The 21,491-nt window shown below is 32.6% G+C and overlaps 1 protein-coding gene across 1 annotated transcript; it reads left to right on the forward strand.

The window, feature by feature from the left end:
* Positions 1–12,266: 12,266 nt before the first annotated feature.
* LOC149539276 (uncharacterized) lies at positions 12,267–13,115 on the forward strand. The gene has a single exon (XM_089799173.1). The coding sequence runs from the start codon at positions 12,487–12,489 to the stop codon at positions 12,967–12,969; it is 483 nt and encodes a 160-aa protein (XP_089655299.1). The 5' UTR covers positions 12,267–12,486; the 3' UTR covers positions 12,970–13,115.
* Positions 13,116–21,491: the final 8,376 nt, after the last annotated feature.

The raw sequence follows: 21,491 nt of genomic DNA on the forward strand, positions 1-21,491 counted from the left end.
TCTTGAGAGTTCACCAAGTGGGCCTAAGGTTAGAGAAACCTTGATGGTAAGGAGAACTTTTTTTAGTGAAAGAGTTAATGAAGAACCTATCCTGGGGAAAACTCTTTTCAAGACCAGATGTAAAATGGCATGAAAATGTTGTAAAGTGATTCTTGGCAGTGCTAGTTCAAAAAATTTGGCATCAAAGAAGGTGGTTACAAATTTGTAATTGTAGAGGTTGAGACACCCTAAACTATATTATGTTTCATGGATCAAGGATGAACATAAATTCTTGCTAAGTGAGCAATGTGTTGTGAAATTCAAGATTGGAAACTACTTTGATGAAGTTTTGTGTGATATTATGCCTATGGATTGTTGTTGCAGAATGGTTTGATAAGAGGAACCTTAAGTCTAGTTTGTTGTACCTATTGTATTGGCACTTGAGAAGAATGGAGAATGGAGAATGTGTATTGATTCTAGAGCTATTTATAAGATAATAGTAAAATATAGGTTTTATGCTGAGGATGGATGGCATAATGGATTATTTAAGTAGAGAAAAATAATTTACCAAGATTGATTTACAAAGTGGTTATTATCATAACAAAATCAGAGAAGGTAATGTGTGGAAGACTTCTTTCAAGATAAAGGATGGTTTATATGAGTGGTTCATAATGCCTTTTGGTTTGACTAATGCACCAAGTACTTTAATGAGATTTAAGAATGAGGTTCTAAAAAGAATTTTAGGTAAGTTTTTAATTATGTACTTCAATGATATTCTGATATTTAGTAAGACTAAGGAAGAAAATCTTGAGTATATTAGGCAAGTGTTGCAAAGAAAATAGGAGAAGTTTCTAGTTAATTTGAAAAAATATTACTTTATGCAAGAGGATATTATTTTTTTGGAATTTTTGGTTTTAGTTGATGGTTTGAGAATGGATCCTAAGAAGGTCAAAGAAATTCTAGAGAGGCTTGCACCTAATAATATTAGTGAGGTAAGACCATTTCATGGTTTGGCTAGTTTCTATATAAAGGTTATAAGGAATTTAAGTTTTATTTGTAATGATATGACTGAGAATATGGGAGGAGATAAAAAGGATTTCAAGTGGACACAAGAAGTTGATAAGAGTTTTGACTTTGAAACAAAAGGTTATTCAGTTACCTATATTGGCTTTACCTAATTTCAATAAGGTGTTTCAAGTTGAGTGTGATTCAAGTGGTAGTGCAATAGGAGTTGTGTTAAGTCAAGAAGGTAAACATGTTACTTTCTTCAGTGAGAAGTTGAATGATGCTAAAAAGAAGTATTATGTGTATGATCAAGAGTTTTATTTTATTGTTCAAGCCTTAAAGAACCAGATACATTATTTGATTCCTAAGGCATTTGTGTTGTATATTGATCATAAAGATTTATAGTATTTTGGATGTCAACATAAATTGAATCAGAGGCATATGAAGTGGGTTAAGTAGTTGAAAAGTTTCATATTTTGTGATCAAACATAAAAGTGGAGTCACTAATTGAATTGTAGATGCATTGAGCAGAAGATGCTCTTTGTTGACCGAGATGAAGGTTGAAGTTATTGGCTTTAATGAGATGAAGGATTTGTATGACACTAGCTCTAATTTTTCCAAGCATGGATAGAGTGCAAAGCACTAAATCTATTTAATCAACTGAGTAAGTATTATGCTTATTTTATTCAAGAAGTTATGTTATTCAAAGGTATTCAATTGTATATACCAAGAAGTTCTGTGAGATTTAATTTAATTAAGGAAAAACATTTTGGTGGATTAGCTAGACATTTTGGAATCAATAAGATACTAAGTTTTCTTAAAGATAAGTATTATTGGACACATATATATAGGGATGTTCAAAAAAAAATTTGGAGTTGTGGAATTTGCCAAGTTACAAAAGGAGTAAGTCATAATACTAGATTGTATACATCTATTTTTAATTCAAAGAAACCTTGGAGTGACATCAGTATGGATTTTATTATTGGATTACCTAAGACAATAAGAGGTTATGATTCTAGATTTTTTTGTTGTGGATAGATTTTATAAGATGAAATATTTCATACAATGTAAGAAGAAATACGATGCAATGCACATTGTAGATCTTTTCTTTAAAGAGATTGTTAAATTTCATGGATTAACAAGAAGTATTATCTCTAATAGAGACACCAATTTTTTTGGTTATTTCAGGAGGACTTTGTGGAAAAAGACAAATACTAGGTTGAAGTTTACTTTTACATTCCATCCATGGACAAAAGGATGGAGAGAGGTTGTGAATAGAAGATTGGGTAATTTTTTGATATGTTTAGTTGGAGATAAGTCGAGTAATTGGGACATGGTAGTAGCACAAGAAAACTTTGCATAAAATAATTTTTTGAATAGGAATACTAGGAAAAAACGTTTTAAGATTGTTACTAGAATGTAGCCTAGAGGTATATTAGATTTGACAGATATTGTTGTTGAAGAGAAGAGAAGTGTTGAAGGATAAGTATTTTCTGATTTTATGAAGTCTTTGCATGAGGAAGTGAAGTTGAGGTTGGAAAAAAGTATTCATAAGTATAAGGAGAATCCAGAAAATTTTAGAATACATTATGTTTTTGAAGTTGGGGATGAGGTGATGGTTCATTTGAAGAAAGATAGATTTCCTATTGGAACATATAGTAAGCTGAAAATGAAGAAATTTGGTCCTTGTAAAATTTTGAGGAAGTTTGATAGTGGTAATGCTTATGAAGTTGAGTTACCTAATGATATGGATATATCTCCTCTATTCAATGTTGTTGATTTGTATAAGTATCATGAGTCAAATGATGAAATTGTTGTATCAAATGATTATCCTAAGAAGTAGATTGAAGAGATTGAACAAATATTGGATTAGATAGTTGGTAAGAGAAAAAGAGGAATATATTACTATGAATATTTGGTGAAGTGGAAGAATAGACTAGTGTAAGATGCTACATAGATTTCTCAATCTAAGTTGGATTCAACTTGAGTTGTGACATCTCAATGATTCATGAGAATCATTTATTTCAACCTTGGTTATCTGATGTGGGAGCATTTTTAGTTGCCTTGCTATCATGCTCATCTTTGTGCATTATGTCAGTCATTTTTGAGTTCCTATATTGGCCACAACCTAAAAGGCCTCATAGTTGAGAATCTTTGAGGATAATTTGATGAATTGATAAAGATATTGTTGTTTCTCCTCTCCTTAGTGTTACTCTATGTTATTTTCTCGTATTGTGTTAACTTTGTAGAGTGTTTGGACAGTTAGGTGTGCCTCTAGTCCTAATTATTGAACCCATTACTACATCAAGGTTGTTTTTGCTTGGTGGATTTTGGTTGTTTCTTTGGTAGTGTACTCATTAAAGTATCAAGAATACCCCTCATACATAGATAAATCTCTTGTAATATTTAGGTTCTTTCTTGCTTTCTTCATCATTTTTTTTTTGTAAACTGATCAATTCTCACATTTGCACTTTCAATCATTTTGTTAGTATCCTTGTTCAAACATTTATTATGCCTTTCTCTTAGTGGAATAACCATGTTCTTGGTATACTATATATGAGTTGAGCTGACTTTTCTAGAAAGGTCCCAAGGAGTAGTTTAGAAACCCACAATTTCCAATACAGCATCCTATAATCTTGTAATAGATCATCTGTGTGTGGCTATAAAATGGTTTTCCTTAGTCAACCCCCAACTTTAGTGATTTCCAACTCCATGAATAGCCATTAGGAAAGACGTTGTTTGTGCATGTATATCCTATATTTGTAGATCTAGAATGTAAGAGTGTTAAAAATGCTCAGAATATACTCTATGAGTGAATCCCTAGCATGTAAGGTGCATGTATGTGGATGTATGTAGGTGTAAAGAACTAGATTTGAATATAGTGTAGAAATCATACCAAGCCCCCAAGGCTAAATTACTCTAACCATCTTCAAGATCCCCTTGCATCTCCATGATAATATGTCATGCTTGAATGCTTGATGTAGAATGATAACCTCACTTTGCAATGAAGAATAAGAAACCATTCCTTTCTTCTAACTTGAAATTTCTATATGTCCTAGTGGGGTTTCCACATATGCTTTCCTCTTTCTTTTTGCATTCCTTTCATGTACAAAATGAGGATTTTGATGTCCTTTTATAGTGAGTTTTCTAAAATTACCATATAGGAGTTGACTACAATGAGAAAAAAATTATTAGGAGAGAAAAATAGTACTACTCTTGGAATCAAAAGATTATCTTGGAATAGGTCAACCTAGGTTAGTCTAGTCTAGAATAGGTTGAAATGGGTTGACCTAGTTTAGTAGGTCAGACTTCTAAGTCTCATTGATCTAGTTTTTGGGTTTACATAAGTTGTGGGTGTAATGAATGTTAGAATTTGATAATCTAAGACCGAATCTAAGATATGGGGTCTATAAAGAGGAAAATGCTCAAATATTAGATCCTACCTCAACCAATGTATAAGAGAAAGGAAAATCAAGGAGGTCAGATTATCAAGTCCTGCCTCAATTTCACCTAGTGGAAAGAAGAGAAAAGAGGGAAAATGAATGCCCAAAGTGCAAGTTTGAAATGAAAGCACATTAAAGAGGATCTAAAATGTCATAAATTAAGGTACATCCAATTTAAGATGGTATAAATAGGTCCAAGGTATATACAAGGTCAAAGTGTGCAAATCTCACCAACTGGGAGAAATGAAGTTGAACTTGTTGAGGTAACTATCAACAATAATACCCTAAGTTATAGGAAGAAGAAGTCATACCTAAGAAGAAGGAAGAGAAGATTGAAAAAATTAAACAAGAAGCAAGATAAGAAAAAAATGGAGAAGAGTATCATGTGAAAATAAGACTAAGTCTTGCCTGGTGCACAAAAAAGATTAAAAAAAATGGTACCAAGAAGAGGATTTAGGAGAAGAATATATTATTCTTGCACTAGTAGATATTTCTAAGATGAAGCCTAAGAAACCATTTGAGTATTCAAAAAAAGTAAGGAAGAAAAGCATTAGAGATAAGGAGAGACTAAAGTAGTAGAAAGCAAGAGTTTTAAGACAAACTAGAAACATCTTAGCTAAACTAGTCCTTGATACACCATACAATGAAGCAGATTAAATAATAGATTATTTTAGACACTCTTATCAAATAAATTTTTGATCAAGATTTAGATTTGTAGACCATAATAATGAATATTATTGAGAAGAAGTTGGAGAAAACAATGATGAGAAAACTGATGGAGAAAGTCACTACAAATTAGGAAAAGTTAGAAGATCTAGTCAAGAGCCCCACAATAGTATTGAATGAATCTAGAAAACCATTCACTAATGTATTAAATTTATCAAAAAAAAAATATGGATCTAGAATATAAAAGAGGACAAGTACAAAAGGATCTGGAGAACCTAAGAGGTAATCTTGATCCAATATCAAGTTCAACCACTACATACGGTGGAGAAGTAAAGAAGATTCTACAAAAGGAGAGGCAACTAAAATAAGAATATGATAATATAATGATGAATATAATTGAGCTATAGTATTATCTATCCCCAACCATGGAGGTTGTGCAACAAAACTTGAAACAAGAATCTAATCAACACTTGCATTACCAAATACCAAGTCTATATAAAGTTTAGATAAGATGAGCACAAAGTTATATGAGTAGATTATTTATCTACATCACTTACATTAGACATGGGAGACATATATGGAAACAAAAATGTAAACTATGAGTTCATCTTTTGCAATTTGTAAATGAGTTTTAAATTTTTTTAAGCATTACACCTTTGGCATTGTTGTCAAAGGGTGCAAATAAGTACAAAAAAAGAAGGTGAGAATGAGAATGAGATTTCAATTGGGAGAGAATAAGCTAAGCAAGAGTTTATCCATCATAGTGAGAGAATAAGATAAGGGGGATTACATATCCAACACAGGGACAAATAAGTAAGTCAAAAAGAGGAAGATTAGCATAGTTTATTTGGATTATGGTGTTTTTCCATCAATGCCAAAAGGGGAGATTATTGGTATTTAAAATATGGTAATCATGTGATCCATATGGTTGGTTTTCATTGATGAAAACTATCAACTATGGAAACTAATCTAAACATGATCGAAAAAAGGAAGGAGAATGATCAATGAAGCTAGAGTGAAGACACGATATGATCGGTGAACATAATCCTATGATCATTGACTATAGAATTTGAAAACACACACATAATCTTTACAATAGTAGAGGCAGAAGAGAAGACATGAGATTTAATCACTTTCAAAAAATCCAAATGATTATCGTACTACATAGTTATGACAAACCTAACTCGCTGACTTGTGCAAAGAGTTTGAATTATCACATGTTTCAAGAAAAGGAATAACATTTAAAGATAGTTTGAACATTAAAGATCATTGATTTGTTTAATATGAGTGATCTTATTGGGTGATGTGATAGTAAAAATTGGAGTTTACATGAGATAATGAGTTCGCATTATTTGAATCATTAAAAAAAGTACAAGTTTTGAAAATTATAAATTAGAGAACATAAAATGTGTTTTGAGTACCTTAAGTAATGAACGAGAAATTTTTTGTCAAAGGTTAATGTGATCAAGATAAACAATATGGAGACATCAAAATATGTGAAATGCTTAAGGTGTTTGAGCAGGAAGCTTAAGGTTTGAACAAATGGCTAGGATTAAGAGGCAAAATGTTATGCCTATCATAATAGTTCTTTAGAAGGTTTGTAATGAGGAAAAGAGAGAAAGATTAGGAAGTCCTAAGTTTGTGATCAATATACAGAGAAAAAAGTGTAGAGAATAGTTGGAGAAGAGAAGAGAATGAATTGGATCAAATAGACAAGGAGTGTCATAACCTTATAAGGTATCATTTGTTCCCTAACTATTGTAGTAGGAAAATTCCTGAATTAGGTGAACTCTAAGAGGTCCTTATTGTATATCCTTTAACCGGGTAAGCTTTGAGAGGAGCATTTGAAATCCTCTAACAAGCCACGTGTTTATAGATTTGTTTATACTTATAACAAGGTACAAATCACTCCTTATAGGGTTAACCCTTAGACAGGTTATTTGTAAGCTCATGACATGTAGACTCATTTACTATTTTAGTGAGCTAGTGGGCTATTTAATCTCCATTGTAGATTTCACCCTCTAGCAAGGGTTTCCATAATACCAAATCATGGTTTGATGTGTGATGGTTCTATTGTTGTTCAATATTGTTATCTTTTATTTACATGCATTGGTTATATGCTTTATAGTTTGGAAGTTAGTATTTTAGTTTACTAGATTGATGGTTGATTTTATAAATTGATTTTTTGTACTAATTCCCCCCACCCCGAATACCTACGAACTCTAACAAGATGATGCTAGGAAAATGATTCAATCATTCATATTGTAGAGTGGTATATCATTTTAAGTGAATTCTTCCCTTTTAGGGCATGTTTGGTAGTGGAAATATGAGTGGAGTAAGCATATGTAAATTCTTAAAATTTTGAATTCTCCAATTGGGTGTAGTAAATCAGAATTGGGAATAAGAATATAACAAGAATACGTATTCCAATTTTGACCCAAAAATGAGCATTTGCAATTCCACCTAAATAGGTGGAATTGGAATGTGCACATTCCTATTCCAGTTTTATTTATTTTTAAAAACATAAATTTGTGGGTCCATGAATTCCCCATCAAATTATGGCTAAACCAAATAGAGAATAGGAATACGTATCCCCATTTTCTATTCTAGAATAACAATTCTTATTCCCATATTTCTATTCCTACAACCAAACAGACCCTTAGATCTTAAAATTCAACCAAGAACCTCTTGATTATTATAAGTCTCTAAGTAACTTCTTTATTGATAGTTATCTTGTAGATTACATCTCACATTTGTAAATTCTCAAAATGGCACAAATTGTATGAAAAATAATTTTAAAAATCAATATACATCAAATTATATTTATATTCTTCTAACCTCCATAATTTTAAATTAAGGTATCATTACATAAGAAAACATTTTGTTTCTTTGAGATATTAATAACAATTCATATTAGGCAAGACTCTATAACACAACAATAAATTGTGAGTTTCTCATCTCAAAGATCTTGAGTTCAATTTTATTCTATCTTAACACATAATAACAATTAATCTGAACAAATAATAATAACTAAATAAATAATCTAACTTTCCTCCATTTACCTATCAAAACATAATAATTATTATTATTATTATTATTATTTCTATCATATGTCAGCCATCTCTCTATTAATGTAATATAATGATTTATATGTCTCAACACCCTACATAATGATTTATATGTCTCAACACCCTACATAATCTTACCTTCAAAATCATTTGGTTAGAATATTAATACATTAACAATAGAAAATAAAAGATTCCACCCCCAAAAAATGGCTTGTAGCTTTGGCAAAATCAAGTTGCTTCCTCAGATGACTAACGTTTAGACACAAATTATAAAAAATAAATGGAGATATAAATTTGATTAAATTCTACTTATTAGACAATTTATTTTACAATTAATTATCATTTCAAAATCATATTAAAAAAATTTAAAAATATATATTTTTAATCACAAAGTTATTTATAATGCATGTGAAACCCCATTTATACAATGCAATCTTTCAACAAATTAAATTAAAATGCAATCATGAATTCTCAATTATACACCCAAAATCTAAACTACTAAGGCCACATGTTATACCCAATGAATCTGACCACATCTCTCGTCCACAATCCCTAAATCAAACCTTCCTCTGCCATCAATGGCTGATTAGAAAGTATGCCACAAACAAGAATTAATGGTGAAGAATAGTCGTGCAAGGCACCATTAATGGAAGACACATCATCTCTTGAGGAGGGTCTGTACGTTCTGATAATTGTTGTGGGCCTCGTTGATAAATCACACACAATCTGCCAAACAAAAGCTGTGGACAGCCATTGCCAACAACCATGGCTGTTGAGAAGTATTGAAAGCCAGGGAACCCAAACGAATGGTGTCATCATTGTCTCTCTCCAACTCTACATCTCTTCTGGCAGTCATAACACTCAGCAGCTTGATAGCTCGTATCAGTTCCAATTGGTTAAGCTTTGCATTTTAATTTTGATGGCTTTTAAGTGTAATTTGTTCAAGTGTTTGTAAATATTTCGTAAATAGTAATGTAGATTAGTTTGAGAGATCAGTAATAAGGTCACATTGTATATGTATTGGTAGTTTTCTTGTCTTATTTTCTTCATGTCAGCAACTATAACATTAAATGACAAATTATAACAATTTGAAGTAGCTTTCAGCTAAGCAATTAAGTATGAAGAGGCAAGTTTGTCAAAGTCATTTCAGTCATTTCAGATTGCAACCAATTTTGATTAGAATGTTTGAAATATATTAAATAAATTACAAATATCTTATTCATATAATCATTTCAATCACACCTTGTCATCAATTTTCTTTTTCAACTTTAGATTTCTTGATATTTACATTAGAACAATCCTATGAATGTAGTTCTATCTCAAGTTAGTTCTATAGTAATGGATCTAGTCCCTCCACTTCAAAATCTAACTTTGATTTTTCCTTTGGAACAAAAAATATAGTTTAAATATATATTATTTTTTAAAACAATGTGTCAAACATACAATTTAGAATAATCGTTAAATCACTCTAGTACTAAAGTCTTCTTATTTTGTCATAGTTTTAAATTTCAATTTACTAACCTTATTAGAAAGAATTGGGCAATGATTAAGATTTGAACCAGAATGATAAATATCTTTGTAAATTATGTGTATATAAAGAACATTAAATACATCAATATTTTGTTAGTTCTTTATTCAATTTTGTTTTATGATGTAGATCATAAATCTAGACATGTTATTCATAATTTTCATAAAAAACAAGTTCATGAAAAGTTTCAGATTGCTCCAATTGATGTCATAGTGTTGTTGTTGTTGTTGTTGTTTTTTCTTGATTTTTTTTAATAGAATCTCCCTTTAATTGATTTTTGATGACACCAAAGGATTACCTTCTTAGATTCACATATATTGAAGTAGTGAAGGGTGATAAATCTTGTAAAGTGATCCAAGTCTAATTATATTTTAAGCACACTCCAACACTTGATCTTGTAGCACTGCATTATACCTTCAAGCTAAAGGATCTTAGAAATGCACCAGATTAATTGGAATGCCAACAAGTTGGATGAGTAAAAGATTAGAATAAGAAATGACAAGAAAATCCCTAACAAAAGTAATGTGGAATGAATGCTATGAGCATTACCAACCTCTTGGTAAAAAAGAAATGCAAGATAAGCAATTGGACAAATTGAATTCAAAATTATGGGAGTTTAATGTAAGTTGTGTTTACAAAAAAATACAAGGAATAAAACATCGACTAAATAAAATTATATAGATTAAAGATAAATAGATATAATCAATTAGAAAACAAATCAACCTTGTAATAGAGTTGAGATGTATATAATTAAAATGCACATATGTTAAAACAAGTTAAATAGGTTTACTTAGCTCCAAAATTCATGATGGATAATTTTTTTGATATTTATGTGAACCTTTCCGTCATTATTAAAAAAAATCATCTCAATTTACTGAATGTCTTAAAGTCTGAATCGTTACAAAAGCATTGCAAATTGATCCTAACCTTGATTATCACAAAACTAATTTGATGCATAGAATTGATCTAAGTTGAATGAATTAATTTGAGATAAGAAAACTCATCTAACATAAAATATGTTTAAACAGATTTATCTACCTTCATGCCCTATCAATTTGAAAATATTGTCCTTGCTTGTCTAAACATATTGTTGAGGATGTTTATGATAGGTGAACAAGTTCTTTTAGTCCAAACTATGTGGTGGACAAAATTAACAATCATGTATGAGATTAAATACAAGATTAACAAACATGCAGATGGGTGATATGATGAAGATGCAAATATAGTTTCTTTATTTTATTTAGAACTGAAGAGTGGTATAATAATTTATCATATGAAATCAAGTGCATTGAATGCCTTTAAATGCTATGTCACAATATGTTACTACATGAATAATTTGTTACTTATGATCCTCAATTGATATGAATCAAACCCAAATCACATAGAAATAATGTTGGGTGGTGAAAATTTGAGATGAATGATAGTTGGATCCATTAAATGATCATTTTTCTTCAACATGGTGAAAGTTTGAAAGTGCTTATTAGAAAATGAAAATAGGAGCTAATTTATTTATGCATGGCTTTGTTCTAGGTCATAATGTTTATCAAGAAACAAAAATGCTAAGGTTTTACTTTAATATCCTTTTCCCAATAGACTTCTCTATGTAATTAGCTGCATAAGACTAATATCAAAAGACTAGTCTATAATTAGTTAAACAAAAATCAATAATTAGTTAAACAAAATTGGGAAATCAATAATTAGTTAAAAAAATATCAAAAGACTAATCTAGCAAGTGCACAAAGATATTGTTCTATGTACACGTGCATAAAGAAATTGCTCAACTCCCAAATAGCTTCACCATTTGAGAAAGTTTCAAGTATGATTTTGTTTAGCTCTTTTGAGGTGATTTTGTTCACTTTCTTTCTTTTTTCTATTGTGTGGTAATGTATCATTATTTTTCTCTTATGTTTTGTTCTTTTTTATATAGGTAAAAGTCCATAAGGCCCAAGATTGTGTTTGGAATTAAAAGATTTATAGGTATCCTTATCTCGTAGTGATTTATCCCATCTTAGCATGTGTTGTCTCTTATGCTTTGTTGTTGTATGGTAATGTATCATTATTTTTCTCTTCACATCCTACTAATTGATTAATGATAAGAGAATTCCACAATCCATATCATATCAAGATATAATTATTTACAAATCAAATTTCTAAATCATTCAAATAGTGACCCATTATGATTCTGTTAACCCTATTTTGATGAAAAACTTTAATACTAAATTCTTATACACAATTTATCTAGAACAAACTAAACCTATAGATTATTTTCTCCTTATAATAAACATTATCCAAACCATTACAACTTAAAATCATTATTCACTACATTAGTATGTGGTCCATACCAAAGAAAACAAGCCCACTATCACTACCTGATGAAGTTCACCAACCTGCCAAATAATAGAATAAAATGCAGCTCTTTCTGGACAAAAACCAGGTTGGATTCCTGACGTGACACTCAAACATCCACATGCAAGCTGGAAGAAGCTGTGATGATAAACAATTGATGTCATCACACTTGCCAAACCAAGTAAACCGGCATAATCATATCAGAAAAATCATTTTTTTGTGGCCATAATACTTCCGGCGTGTCATTCTTTCATTTATGACACGAAGATCCATTAAAACTCATTTGATTTTTAGGGTTCAGAGAATTATAGCTGGTTCAGCGACAAAGAATAACTTTTGTGGAATCTTGTTATAATAAAGAGCAGCGATTCCTTGAGAGAGAAAAACCATTCTTGTTAAAGATTTTGGGTTTTTCTAAGTTGACAAAATCTTTGTATTCCAAATATCTAATATGGGTATTTGCATTTCTTCACAGTCCAATGAATTCCAACCCACAGCAAATCTCATGCTGATGGATGGAAGCATCAGAGAATTTGCTGAAGCTCTGAAATGTGGGGAGATTCTGAAGGAAAATCCAGGCCATTTTATATGCAGTTCAGATGGGATTTTTATAGGAAGAAATATAACCGAGGTTCTTAAAGAGGATGACCAGTTGCAAATTGGGCAGCTCTATTTTCTTCTTCCAAACAAGAAATTGGAGTATTTGGTCACAGAATCTGATGTGGCTGCCCTTCTTTTTAAGGTCAGTTTGGCACTTAAACAAAAGAGAAGCACAAGTAAAAAAGTTCAGCCTCTGTTTGATGTTCATTTGGATTTGAAAAAGGAAAGCCATGAATTGTCATGGGCAGAGGAAAGTTTATATTTTTCTTCCAAACTCAGGATGGGTAAAAACCAGTGGCATTGCAAATTGGATACCATTATGGAGGGTGTGTGAAACTAGAATTCAATAATTCCTATCATCCATGTATAGAAAAGATGTGATACTAGATTTCAAAGCAATGGTTGAGAATCCATTTCATTGTAATAGTTTTTATGGATTTGGATTAAATAAAATGTTCTTCAAATTATTTTTGCATAGTATATTTCTATTTATATTTGTATTTTTATTGTGAGAGAAATTTATTATCAAGATTTTGGATTACATTTTGTATTTTATCATCTGACTTTTTTTTTTGAGCCCTATTATATGCTGATAGTGGATCCCAAAGTGCATGTTGATGATTATAATCTTTAAACACAAGTATATACAAAAAAAAGTTTAAAAATATTAGTACTATATATCTTATTAAACATAGACCTTTGGATCTAATCAAATAATGTGTTGGATTAAAATCTACATTTGAAAGATGCTGATGGCTGTTGGTACATTTTACAATTTATGAAGGTGTTTTTAATTAAATGAAAATTCTAGAAAAAAATTTCATTCTAGAATTTATGTTATATTTTCTTTGAAACAAAGATAAAGTTAGGTTTATTTAGAAATCAAAAGAATTACATAAATACTTCCATTCAATAATAGTTGCTAAATAGAATAAAAATTGAAATAAATATAGCAACAAGAAGTCACAAAATCATTGATCAATAGAATCATGATGGGGTGAAAAAGAATGTGAGATATGCACTAAAGAAAGAGATTCATAGTCCATTTTATTCCAACTACTTAATTTTATCTGATTTATAAAGTCCATTTATGGCTTGTAATGATTTTTGTATTTGATTATGTAAGAGTTTTGTCCATCAACATTTTAGGTCACACTCAATGAACCATTGTCTTTCTCCTTCAACTATTCTCTTACATCATGACCTTCAATGACCATGCAAAATTCTTAAATGGTTCAATCTACAGAAATCATTATTATCATTTTAACTACTGTCAACATCTATCTAATGAAAATGACTAAACAATTCTAATCTTACTATTTTCATATTTGATTATGACTAAGAAATAATACTATTTTACACCCATTTGTATATCTTTTGTTGTTCATGAACTTTTAATTTTTGTGTTTAAAAGAAAAGTTACTAGGATTTTCTATACCATCTTTGCTAAGAAACAAATACATTTTCATAAAATCAATGCATACATTATGTTATTAGTTTGGGGTTTTGTTTTGATATGTTTCTTTAATTCAAATGATATACTTTTGTATACAATTTTCATTGATGTGTTTATCTATTTTTCTATGATCATTCATCTTAACGTTCTATTTAGAATAATGTAGGTAGCTGAAGGCTCATTCTTAAGTCCAAAACAACCTTATACAATTTAGAACGTAGTATTATTATTATGTGGATAATCTTTGTTTATTATACTATTATTTTTAAAATCGTTGAAGGTTTATACTAGTTAGAGATATCTTATAAAGAATGTTGTTATGATACAAGAAGGTGAACTTTCGTAGATCAAACTCCAAGGTGAACAAAGGTCATAAGATGACATTAAAAAAAATCATTATTCTTTTTATTGAACAAAATTCAAGTAATTATTGTTTACTTCTTTAACACTTTGAGATCCTTGTAAAATAAAAGGTCCTTAAATGATTAGAATGAATGCATTGAATATTTGTAAATGCTAAGTATAACATCAAGTTTTATAAAATATATCCTTACTTAATTTATAGTACAAATATAAAGAAAATAATAGAACAGAATTTTATTTTACAATCACAAAAATAATTTTAAAACTACAAACTAACCTTAGATTAATAATAATAAGATTCAAATATACTACTATACATATGAAAAATTAAAACACGTAATAGACATATGCATGTATTGGTGTATTGTATGTAATGTTGGATTAAAACTATTTAAAATTAGTCTATTATTCATTTTGAAGACTACGAATGATTACAAAGAGCAATGGTAACAAATAGATGTAGCAATCATAGTTAGAGACTGTCATTTCACAGTCTATGAGTTGTTCAATACAAGGTGACAGTTTTACTTTGGAACACATACAAAAAAAAAGAGTCAGACCAGCGGTTGTAGGAAAAGAAAATGATTATTAGCCCAAGATTTCCATCCCACAATGCATGGCATTCCAAGAATGTCTGTTCTCCATAAATGTGAATGAATGTCAAAAATACAATGCTTTAAATTGATAAAAAGTAAGGATATATCAACCACCCTTTTAATGTTTATCATTGTATTTATTACATTACAATATAATATATTAGATGGAGTGCTTATGATTTAGATCCTACAAGTTGTTGGGATGTCATAAGAATGTATTGAAGTCAAACATGAAATTCTTTTATTTGAAGCAATGATTACAAAGTTCTTGTGTAAGTGCATTTAGATATTACAACTAAAAAATTAACTATTATATTATCTTTTGATTAATTTAATAATTAGATATTTTGAAAATGAACAAGAGGTAGGATCATCGAAATAAGATATAAAGTGTAAAATTTGGTTAAAATATAATAAAGTTTCATGTAGAAAGTAATTGATTGTATGTAGAGCAGAGCAAGGAGGTAATTTTTTGAATGTGAATTTGAGCGGGAATCTTGCAAAGCTGGGGTAGGATGATTAGTCTGTGGGCCTAGAATAGGATAACAATGAGGGAAAGGGGATGCAACAGAAGATGGGGACCCACATGCCCTACAGCCACATCTAGGAGAAAAGGATAACTTTTCTCCAAAACCAAGGACATCAGGAGTGGGGGCCTCAAGGGCTTGGGGGCGATGGACTAATCTGTTTGGAGTCAAACCATTAGGTAAATCCTCCTTCCCTAAGATCACTGATAAATCAAATAAGGAAAGGGGGATTTTTTCCTTAGAAGTTCCTTCAGAGATTATAGATCATAATATTCTGGGCATGGCTACTACCCTGGTGGGTAAGTTCATCGGTCCCCAACAAAATATTGATCTGGTGCAAATCTTTGCAAGAAACAAGTGGGAGTTGAAAGGTTAGGTTGAAGTAATGGCTATCGAAAAAGGATTTCTATCTTTTAAGTTCTACCTTGAAGATTACTCAAGGACTCTTTGTGCAGGCAACGATTCCATGGGGAAGTCTACTCATATATTAGAAAAGTGGACATCTAACCTCAACCTCAACAATGATTTCCTAACCTAGGCTCTAGTCTAGATTAGATTGCCAGAATTCCCTTAGAATATTGGCATGAAGATGTTTTCAATGGTACCACCAACTCTTTTGGGGAACTGCTATCTATTGAGCCTATTACTACAACCAAGAAAAGACTCATGTATGCTAGAATCTACGTTGGAGTGGTCAAGGGCTAGGATATGCCTCAAGTGATCGAGTTTCAATCATGTCTGGGAAGACAAGTGCAGTAGATAGATTATGAGAATGTACCTTCTGCCTGCTTCCATTGCAAAAAGGAAAGACATAAAGCAAAGACTTGCCCTATTTTTAGAGAGAAGGAAAAGCCCAGTAAAGCTCAAAATAAACAAGGAAAATGCAAGGATAACCAACACAAATCCTTGAACCAAGTGGAGGCTCCTGAGAAGGTGTGGAAGGAGAAAGTAACAGAAGGTAAGATCCCATAGGGGGGAGTTCTTGGAGAGAGAGACAAGATAGAGACCCCACTGGAACACCACACTTTGGAAGGAAACAAAGAAAATGAGGAGGCACAGCACAAGGTCTTACTAACAAGTAGCAACAGAGTCTTGATAGATATCGAGACTAACCCCAAATCACCACCCTAGAGGGAGGAGTGGATAATGTGGTTTGCAGGAATAAAATAGATAATGTTATGACCACAGGGAAGAATACCAACGAGGAGACCACAACGATGGAAACTAATGAAGCATCTAGGATTTCTAGCTCTTAGGATGAGGTCCTTGTGGAGGTGCTAGGATAGCCTCTTACACAGGAATCAAACTTTAGCACAAGCAATGGGGTTTCCCCTACAATGGTCAATCGATTTCTCGAGAGGATTTCTACCACCACTCCTAGTCACTTCTCCCAAATGGAGGCTCTCTTTGATAGTTGCAAGGAAGACAGTGAAGGACCATGGATAGTAGTCAAGAATAAGAAAAAGGAAAATAGTAGGGACCCCTCATCGATCTTGCCTAGAGCAATGAGGAGTAGGGTAAAAGCTGATAGTAGAAGTAAATCTAGCACTGCAGGTAGGAAGAACAAGCATCAAATTAGAAAGAAAGAATCAAGGAGGAATATTAAGGATGGGACCCAGAGAACCATCTAGAAAACATACAGCCAAAATAAAGCACTAAGATCATCTCCTAGAACATTCATGGACTCAATGGAACCCACAAATAGGAAATTGTTAGGAATATGATTAGGGATCATAGGCTGGATTTATTTTTGATTTAGGAAACTAAAATGAAGAACGAGATAGTTGAAAATATATTTTTTAGTAAAGGAATGAAGAACATGGCTACAGACTCTAATGGGGCTTCTAGAGGCCTGTTAGTAATCTAGAAGGAAACCTTTGAAGTTGGCATCATTTTTTACAAAGGTACTATTTTGCTCATGCATTTCTTTAATCCCAAGGCCTAGGTTAGCTGGTATCTCATGAACATATATGCCCCTAATACTAAGAATACCAGAAGAATCTTTTGGAGAAAAAATTTTGATTCATTGGCCTTGATGGGAGAACCCAAGGGCATCATTATGGGTGATTTCAATACCCCTCTCTTGCCCTCAGAGAAGTTAGGTGGGCTCTTTCCTGATGTGGATAGTAGGAAACATTTGGCTGACATGAACAAGGACCTGGCCCTTCTAGATGTTGAACTCAAGGGTGGAAAATTCACTTGGTCTAATAGGAGAATTGGTATGGATTGAATTCAGGTGAGATTGGATAGGCCCCTCATCACTTAGAAATGGATGAACCATTTTCACTACAAGCTCTCATCTATGGTGCATCCTAGATCAATCATTCTTCGATCTCTCTTACCTTAGAAACCATCAATAGAAAGAAGGCTTTCCCTTTTAGATTTGAGAAGATGCGGTCTACTCACCTTGGCCTTTTTGAAAAAATCAAGGAGTGGTGGGGTATAGAGGTGGAAGGAACTTTCCATGTATAAGGTAGCCAAGAAACGTAGATTCATTAAAATGGAGATTCGAAAATGGAACAAATTGGACTTTGGTAATATTTTTCAAGCTAAATAGAGGATTTTGGAGGACCTTGTAGAGGTGCAAGAAGAGATTCAAAATTGGGGTTATGATAATTTTAGGATAAATTCTGAGAAGGATATTCTAGTTGAACTTCACAACATAGTGGGGAAAGAGGAAATTTTTTAGAGGTAGAGGTCTAGGTCGGTTTGGCTCAAGGAGGGGGAAAAAACTCAAGATTCTTCCACCTCTCCACTTTGAAACATAGGGCTACCAATAGAATTTGTGAGATTAAAAAGGGGAATGATACTATTAGGGAAGATAATGAGATAGCAGAGGAAGATATCAGGTACTTTTTTTCCATCCTAGCTAAAGACCTTAACTTGGAGGAAGAGAACCAGAATGTTGTTCTTAATGCCATTCCTACTATGATTAGTGATGCTCTAAATGGGATCTTAGCGGCCATCCCAAAGTTGGAAGAAATTAAGGAGGCAGTTTTCTTCTTTGCTTGCTAAGAAGGCCCCTGGCCTTGATGGCTTCCCTACTTTTTTCTTCTAGATATATTGGGAGGTTATTCAATATGATCTAGTCAAAGTTGTTTAGGGATTTTTTGGTCCCAAGAACCTACTTAAAGAAATCAATGCCACTTTTTTGGTTTTGATCCCTAAATTCACAAGTACAGATTATTTTGAAACTTTCAGACCTATTAGTTTCTGCAATTCTTTTTACAAGATTTTTGCAAAAGTATTAACTAACAGATTTATCAAAATACTTCTAGAGATTATTGTACCTTAGTACTCAGGATTTGTCCCTGGCAGAAAAATCCTAGATTCCATCATTGAGTTTCATGACTTGTGATACACTCCCTAGAGGTTGGTAAATAGGAGGGTTTTCTTCTTAAACTTGATCTTTCTAAGGCCTATGGCAGGGTGGACTAGGGGTTCTTGGAAAGAATTTTGGAAGCTTTTGGCTTCATTGCTAGAGTGAGAAAGATTATTTCTCAATTGGTTTCTACCCCCTCCTTTGCAGTCATGGTTAATGGGACCCCATCTAACTTCTTTAAATCTTCCAAGGGGCTTGGGCAAGGAGACTCTCTCTCACCTATCCTTTTCATCATCCTAGTTGAAGGTATGGGCAAGCTTATCCATTTTAAAAGGAGTAGAGGGGATTTAGTGGGCCTCAAACCTTCCTCTGGTCCCTTGATTTTCACCCACCAGCAATTCATGGATGACACCATTTTGGGTGGAGAGGCTTCAGTGAGAGAAGCTAGAAATGTGAAGGGCATCCTTAATACTTATTCCAATGCCACTAGGCAACTCATTAACTAGAACAAGAGTTCAGTGTTGTTTTTAACACCCTAGTGGACAGATAGAAAAATTGCTAACACTCTAAGGTGCAATGTTGGCATCCTCTTTTCCATTTATTTGGGTCTCCCCTTGGGGACCAAACCTCCCAACATCTTTTGGAATAATCTCATTGACAGATTAAATAGGAAGCTTGTGGGATGGAAAGGAATCACTCTGAGTCAGGTTGGCAAAGTGATGTTGATTAAATCTACTTTGCAAAACTTTCCCACTTATGCTTTGAGCCTCTTCTCTATCCCATCAAAGGTGGTTGATAACTTGGAAGCAATACATAGGAAATTTATATGGACTAGCACTGAAGGCAACAAGAAATATCATTTGGTGGCTTGCAAGAACATTTGTAGCTCTAAGAAGCAGGGGGGTCTGGGGATTAGGAATTTGAAACAACTCAATAGAGCCCTACAAGTGAAACAAATTTGGAGGTTTTTCAACACCATTGGGGAATGGAGAGGTATTTTGAAGTTCAAGTATGATGCTAATATCAATTTCAAACAATTCATTAGTAGGGATCCTCATGCAAGGGGCTCTAACATCTGTAATGGCATTTTGAGAATGAAGAGTTTAGCTTTTGAAAAAGCTAAATGGAAACTGGATAATGGAGAAGATATTAATTTTTGGCATGATGATTGGCTTAGACCAAGGCCTCTATGGAACATACAGCCATTTAACAGATGGGCTAATGATTGTATGGAAAGATATGGGAGCAAGGTGAGTGAATACAAGATCCAAAACGAGTGGATTGATCTGACTAAGATGTCCCTAGAGCTTAAGCAGTTTGTGGACATGGTCAACCATATACCCCTATTCCAGAAAAAGTATTCCATAATCTTGGGGGAGACTGTGAATGGCAATTACACTGTAGCCTCTGGCTATGAGACTATGCAAAATAATGGACCCACCCATGTTTGGGCCAAAGCCTGGTATCAGGGTCTCATCCCAAAAATTAACCTTTTTTTTTTGGATTATGCTCCAAAACCACATTCTAATGGTGGACAACCTTACCAACAAGGGGAATACGATGCCCAATAGATGCATTCTATACAAAAATCACAGTGAGAGTAATGATCATATCTTTATCCATTGCCATTTCATCAAAATTGTATGGTCTTGTTTCTTGACTTTTTTTCAATATGACCTGGTGCTTTTCTTCCAACATTTTGTGGCTCTTTTCAAACAATGACACCATGGTTTGTTAGGGGGTGATATCATGGTCATGTGGAATTGGACCTTACCCCATGTGTGTTGGGGGGTTTGGAAAGAGCGGAATAATAGGATTTTTAGGGAGAAGGAATCTAAGGAAGATATTGTCTTCCACAAATGCCTTAATGCTATGCTAGAAAATTACACCAATATCAAATATCCTAACCCCTTTCTCAGCACAAAGGGAAGGGATAAAAATAAGAGGGAAGATTGCAAATGGACTCTTCCGCCTAATGGATGGCATAAAGAAAATTTTGATGGGGTAGCCAAAGGCAACCCAGGAAAGGCAAGGGTGGGAGGCATCATCAGAAATGCATATGGTAAAGGGATTTCTATGGTTTCTACCCCTCTAGGAATTCAAACTAATCATTATGCAAAGGCAATTGTAGCTCATCAAACAATCAAACTAGCTCAAGATATGGGAGTCAAAAATCTTTTGCTAGAAGGAGATTCAAAAAATATTATTGACTGCCTTAATGAGAAGAACAAGCCAACATGGACTATAAAAAATATCATTGAAGAATGCATCCAACACCTTAAGAGCTATGTGGATCACAAATATAGGGAAGCCAATCAAGTGGCTGATAGATTGGCTAATTGGGTTGTCAAGTACAATAAAGTGAAAAAGTGGATAGACAGGCATAATTTCCTACCAGATATTAATGAGCTGATTGAAAGGGAAAGGATCTCAAGTAGATTGGGAATCATAAAAGCTTCATTATGATTGTTTATGAGCTATGGGGAATGTGCAAAAATGTGATGTGTAGATTCATTTTGATTATTTATGAGTTATGGGGAATGTGCAGAAATGTGATGTGTAAGTATGACAACACTTGTACTTCTCACATCA

The sequence above is a fragment of the Cupressus sempervirens genome, chromosome 9, assembly GCF_028749045.1.
Source record: "Cupressus sempervirens isolate cs-2001-9-10 chromosome 9, ASM2874904v1, whole genome shotgun sequence".
NCBI classification, from domain to species: Eukaryota; Viridiplantae; Streptophyta; class Pinopsida; order Cupressales; family Cupressaceae; genus Cupressus; species Cupressus sempervirens.

What these genes read in the sequence shown, in the direction of transcription:
- LOC149539276 (XM_089799173.1), top strand. Translation starts at nt 12,487, where the DNA reads ATGGGTATTTGCATTTCTTCACAGTCCAATGAATTCCAACCCACAGCA.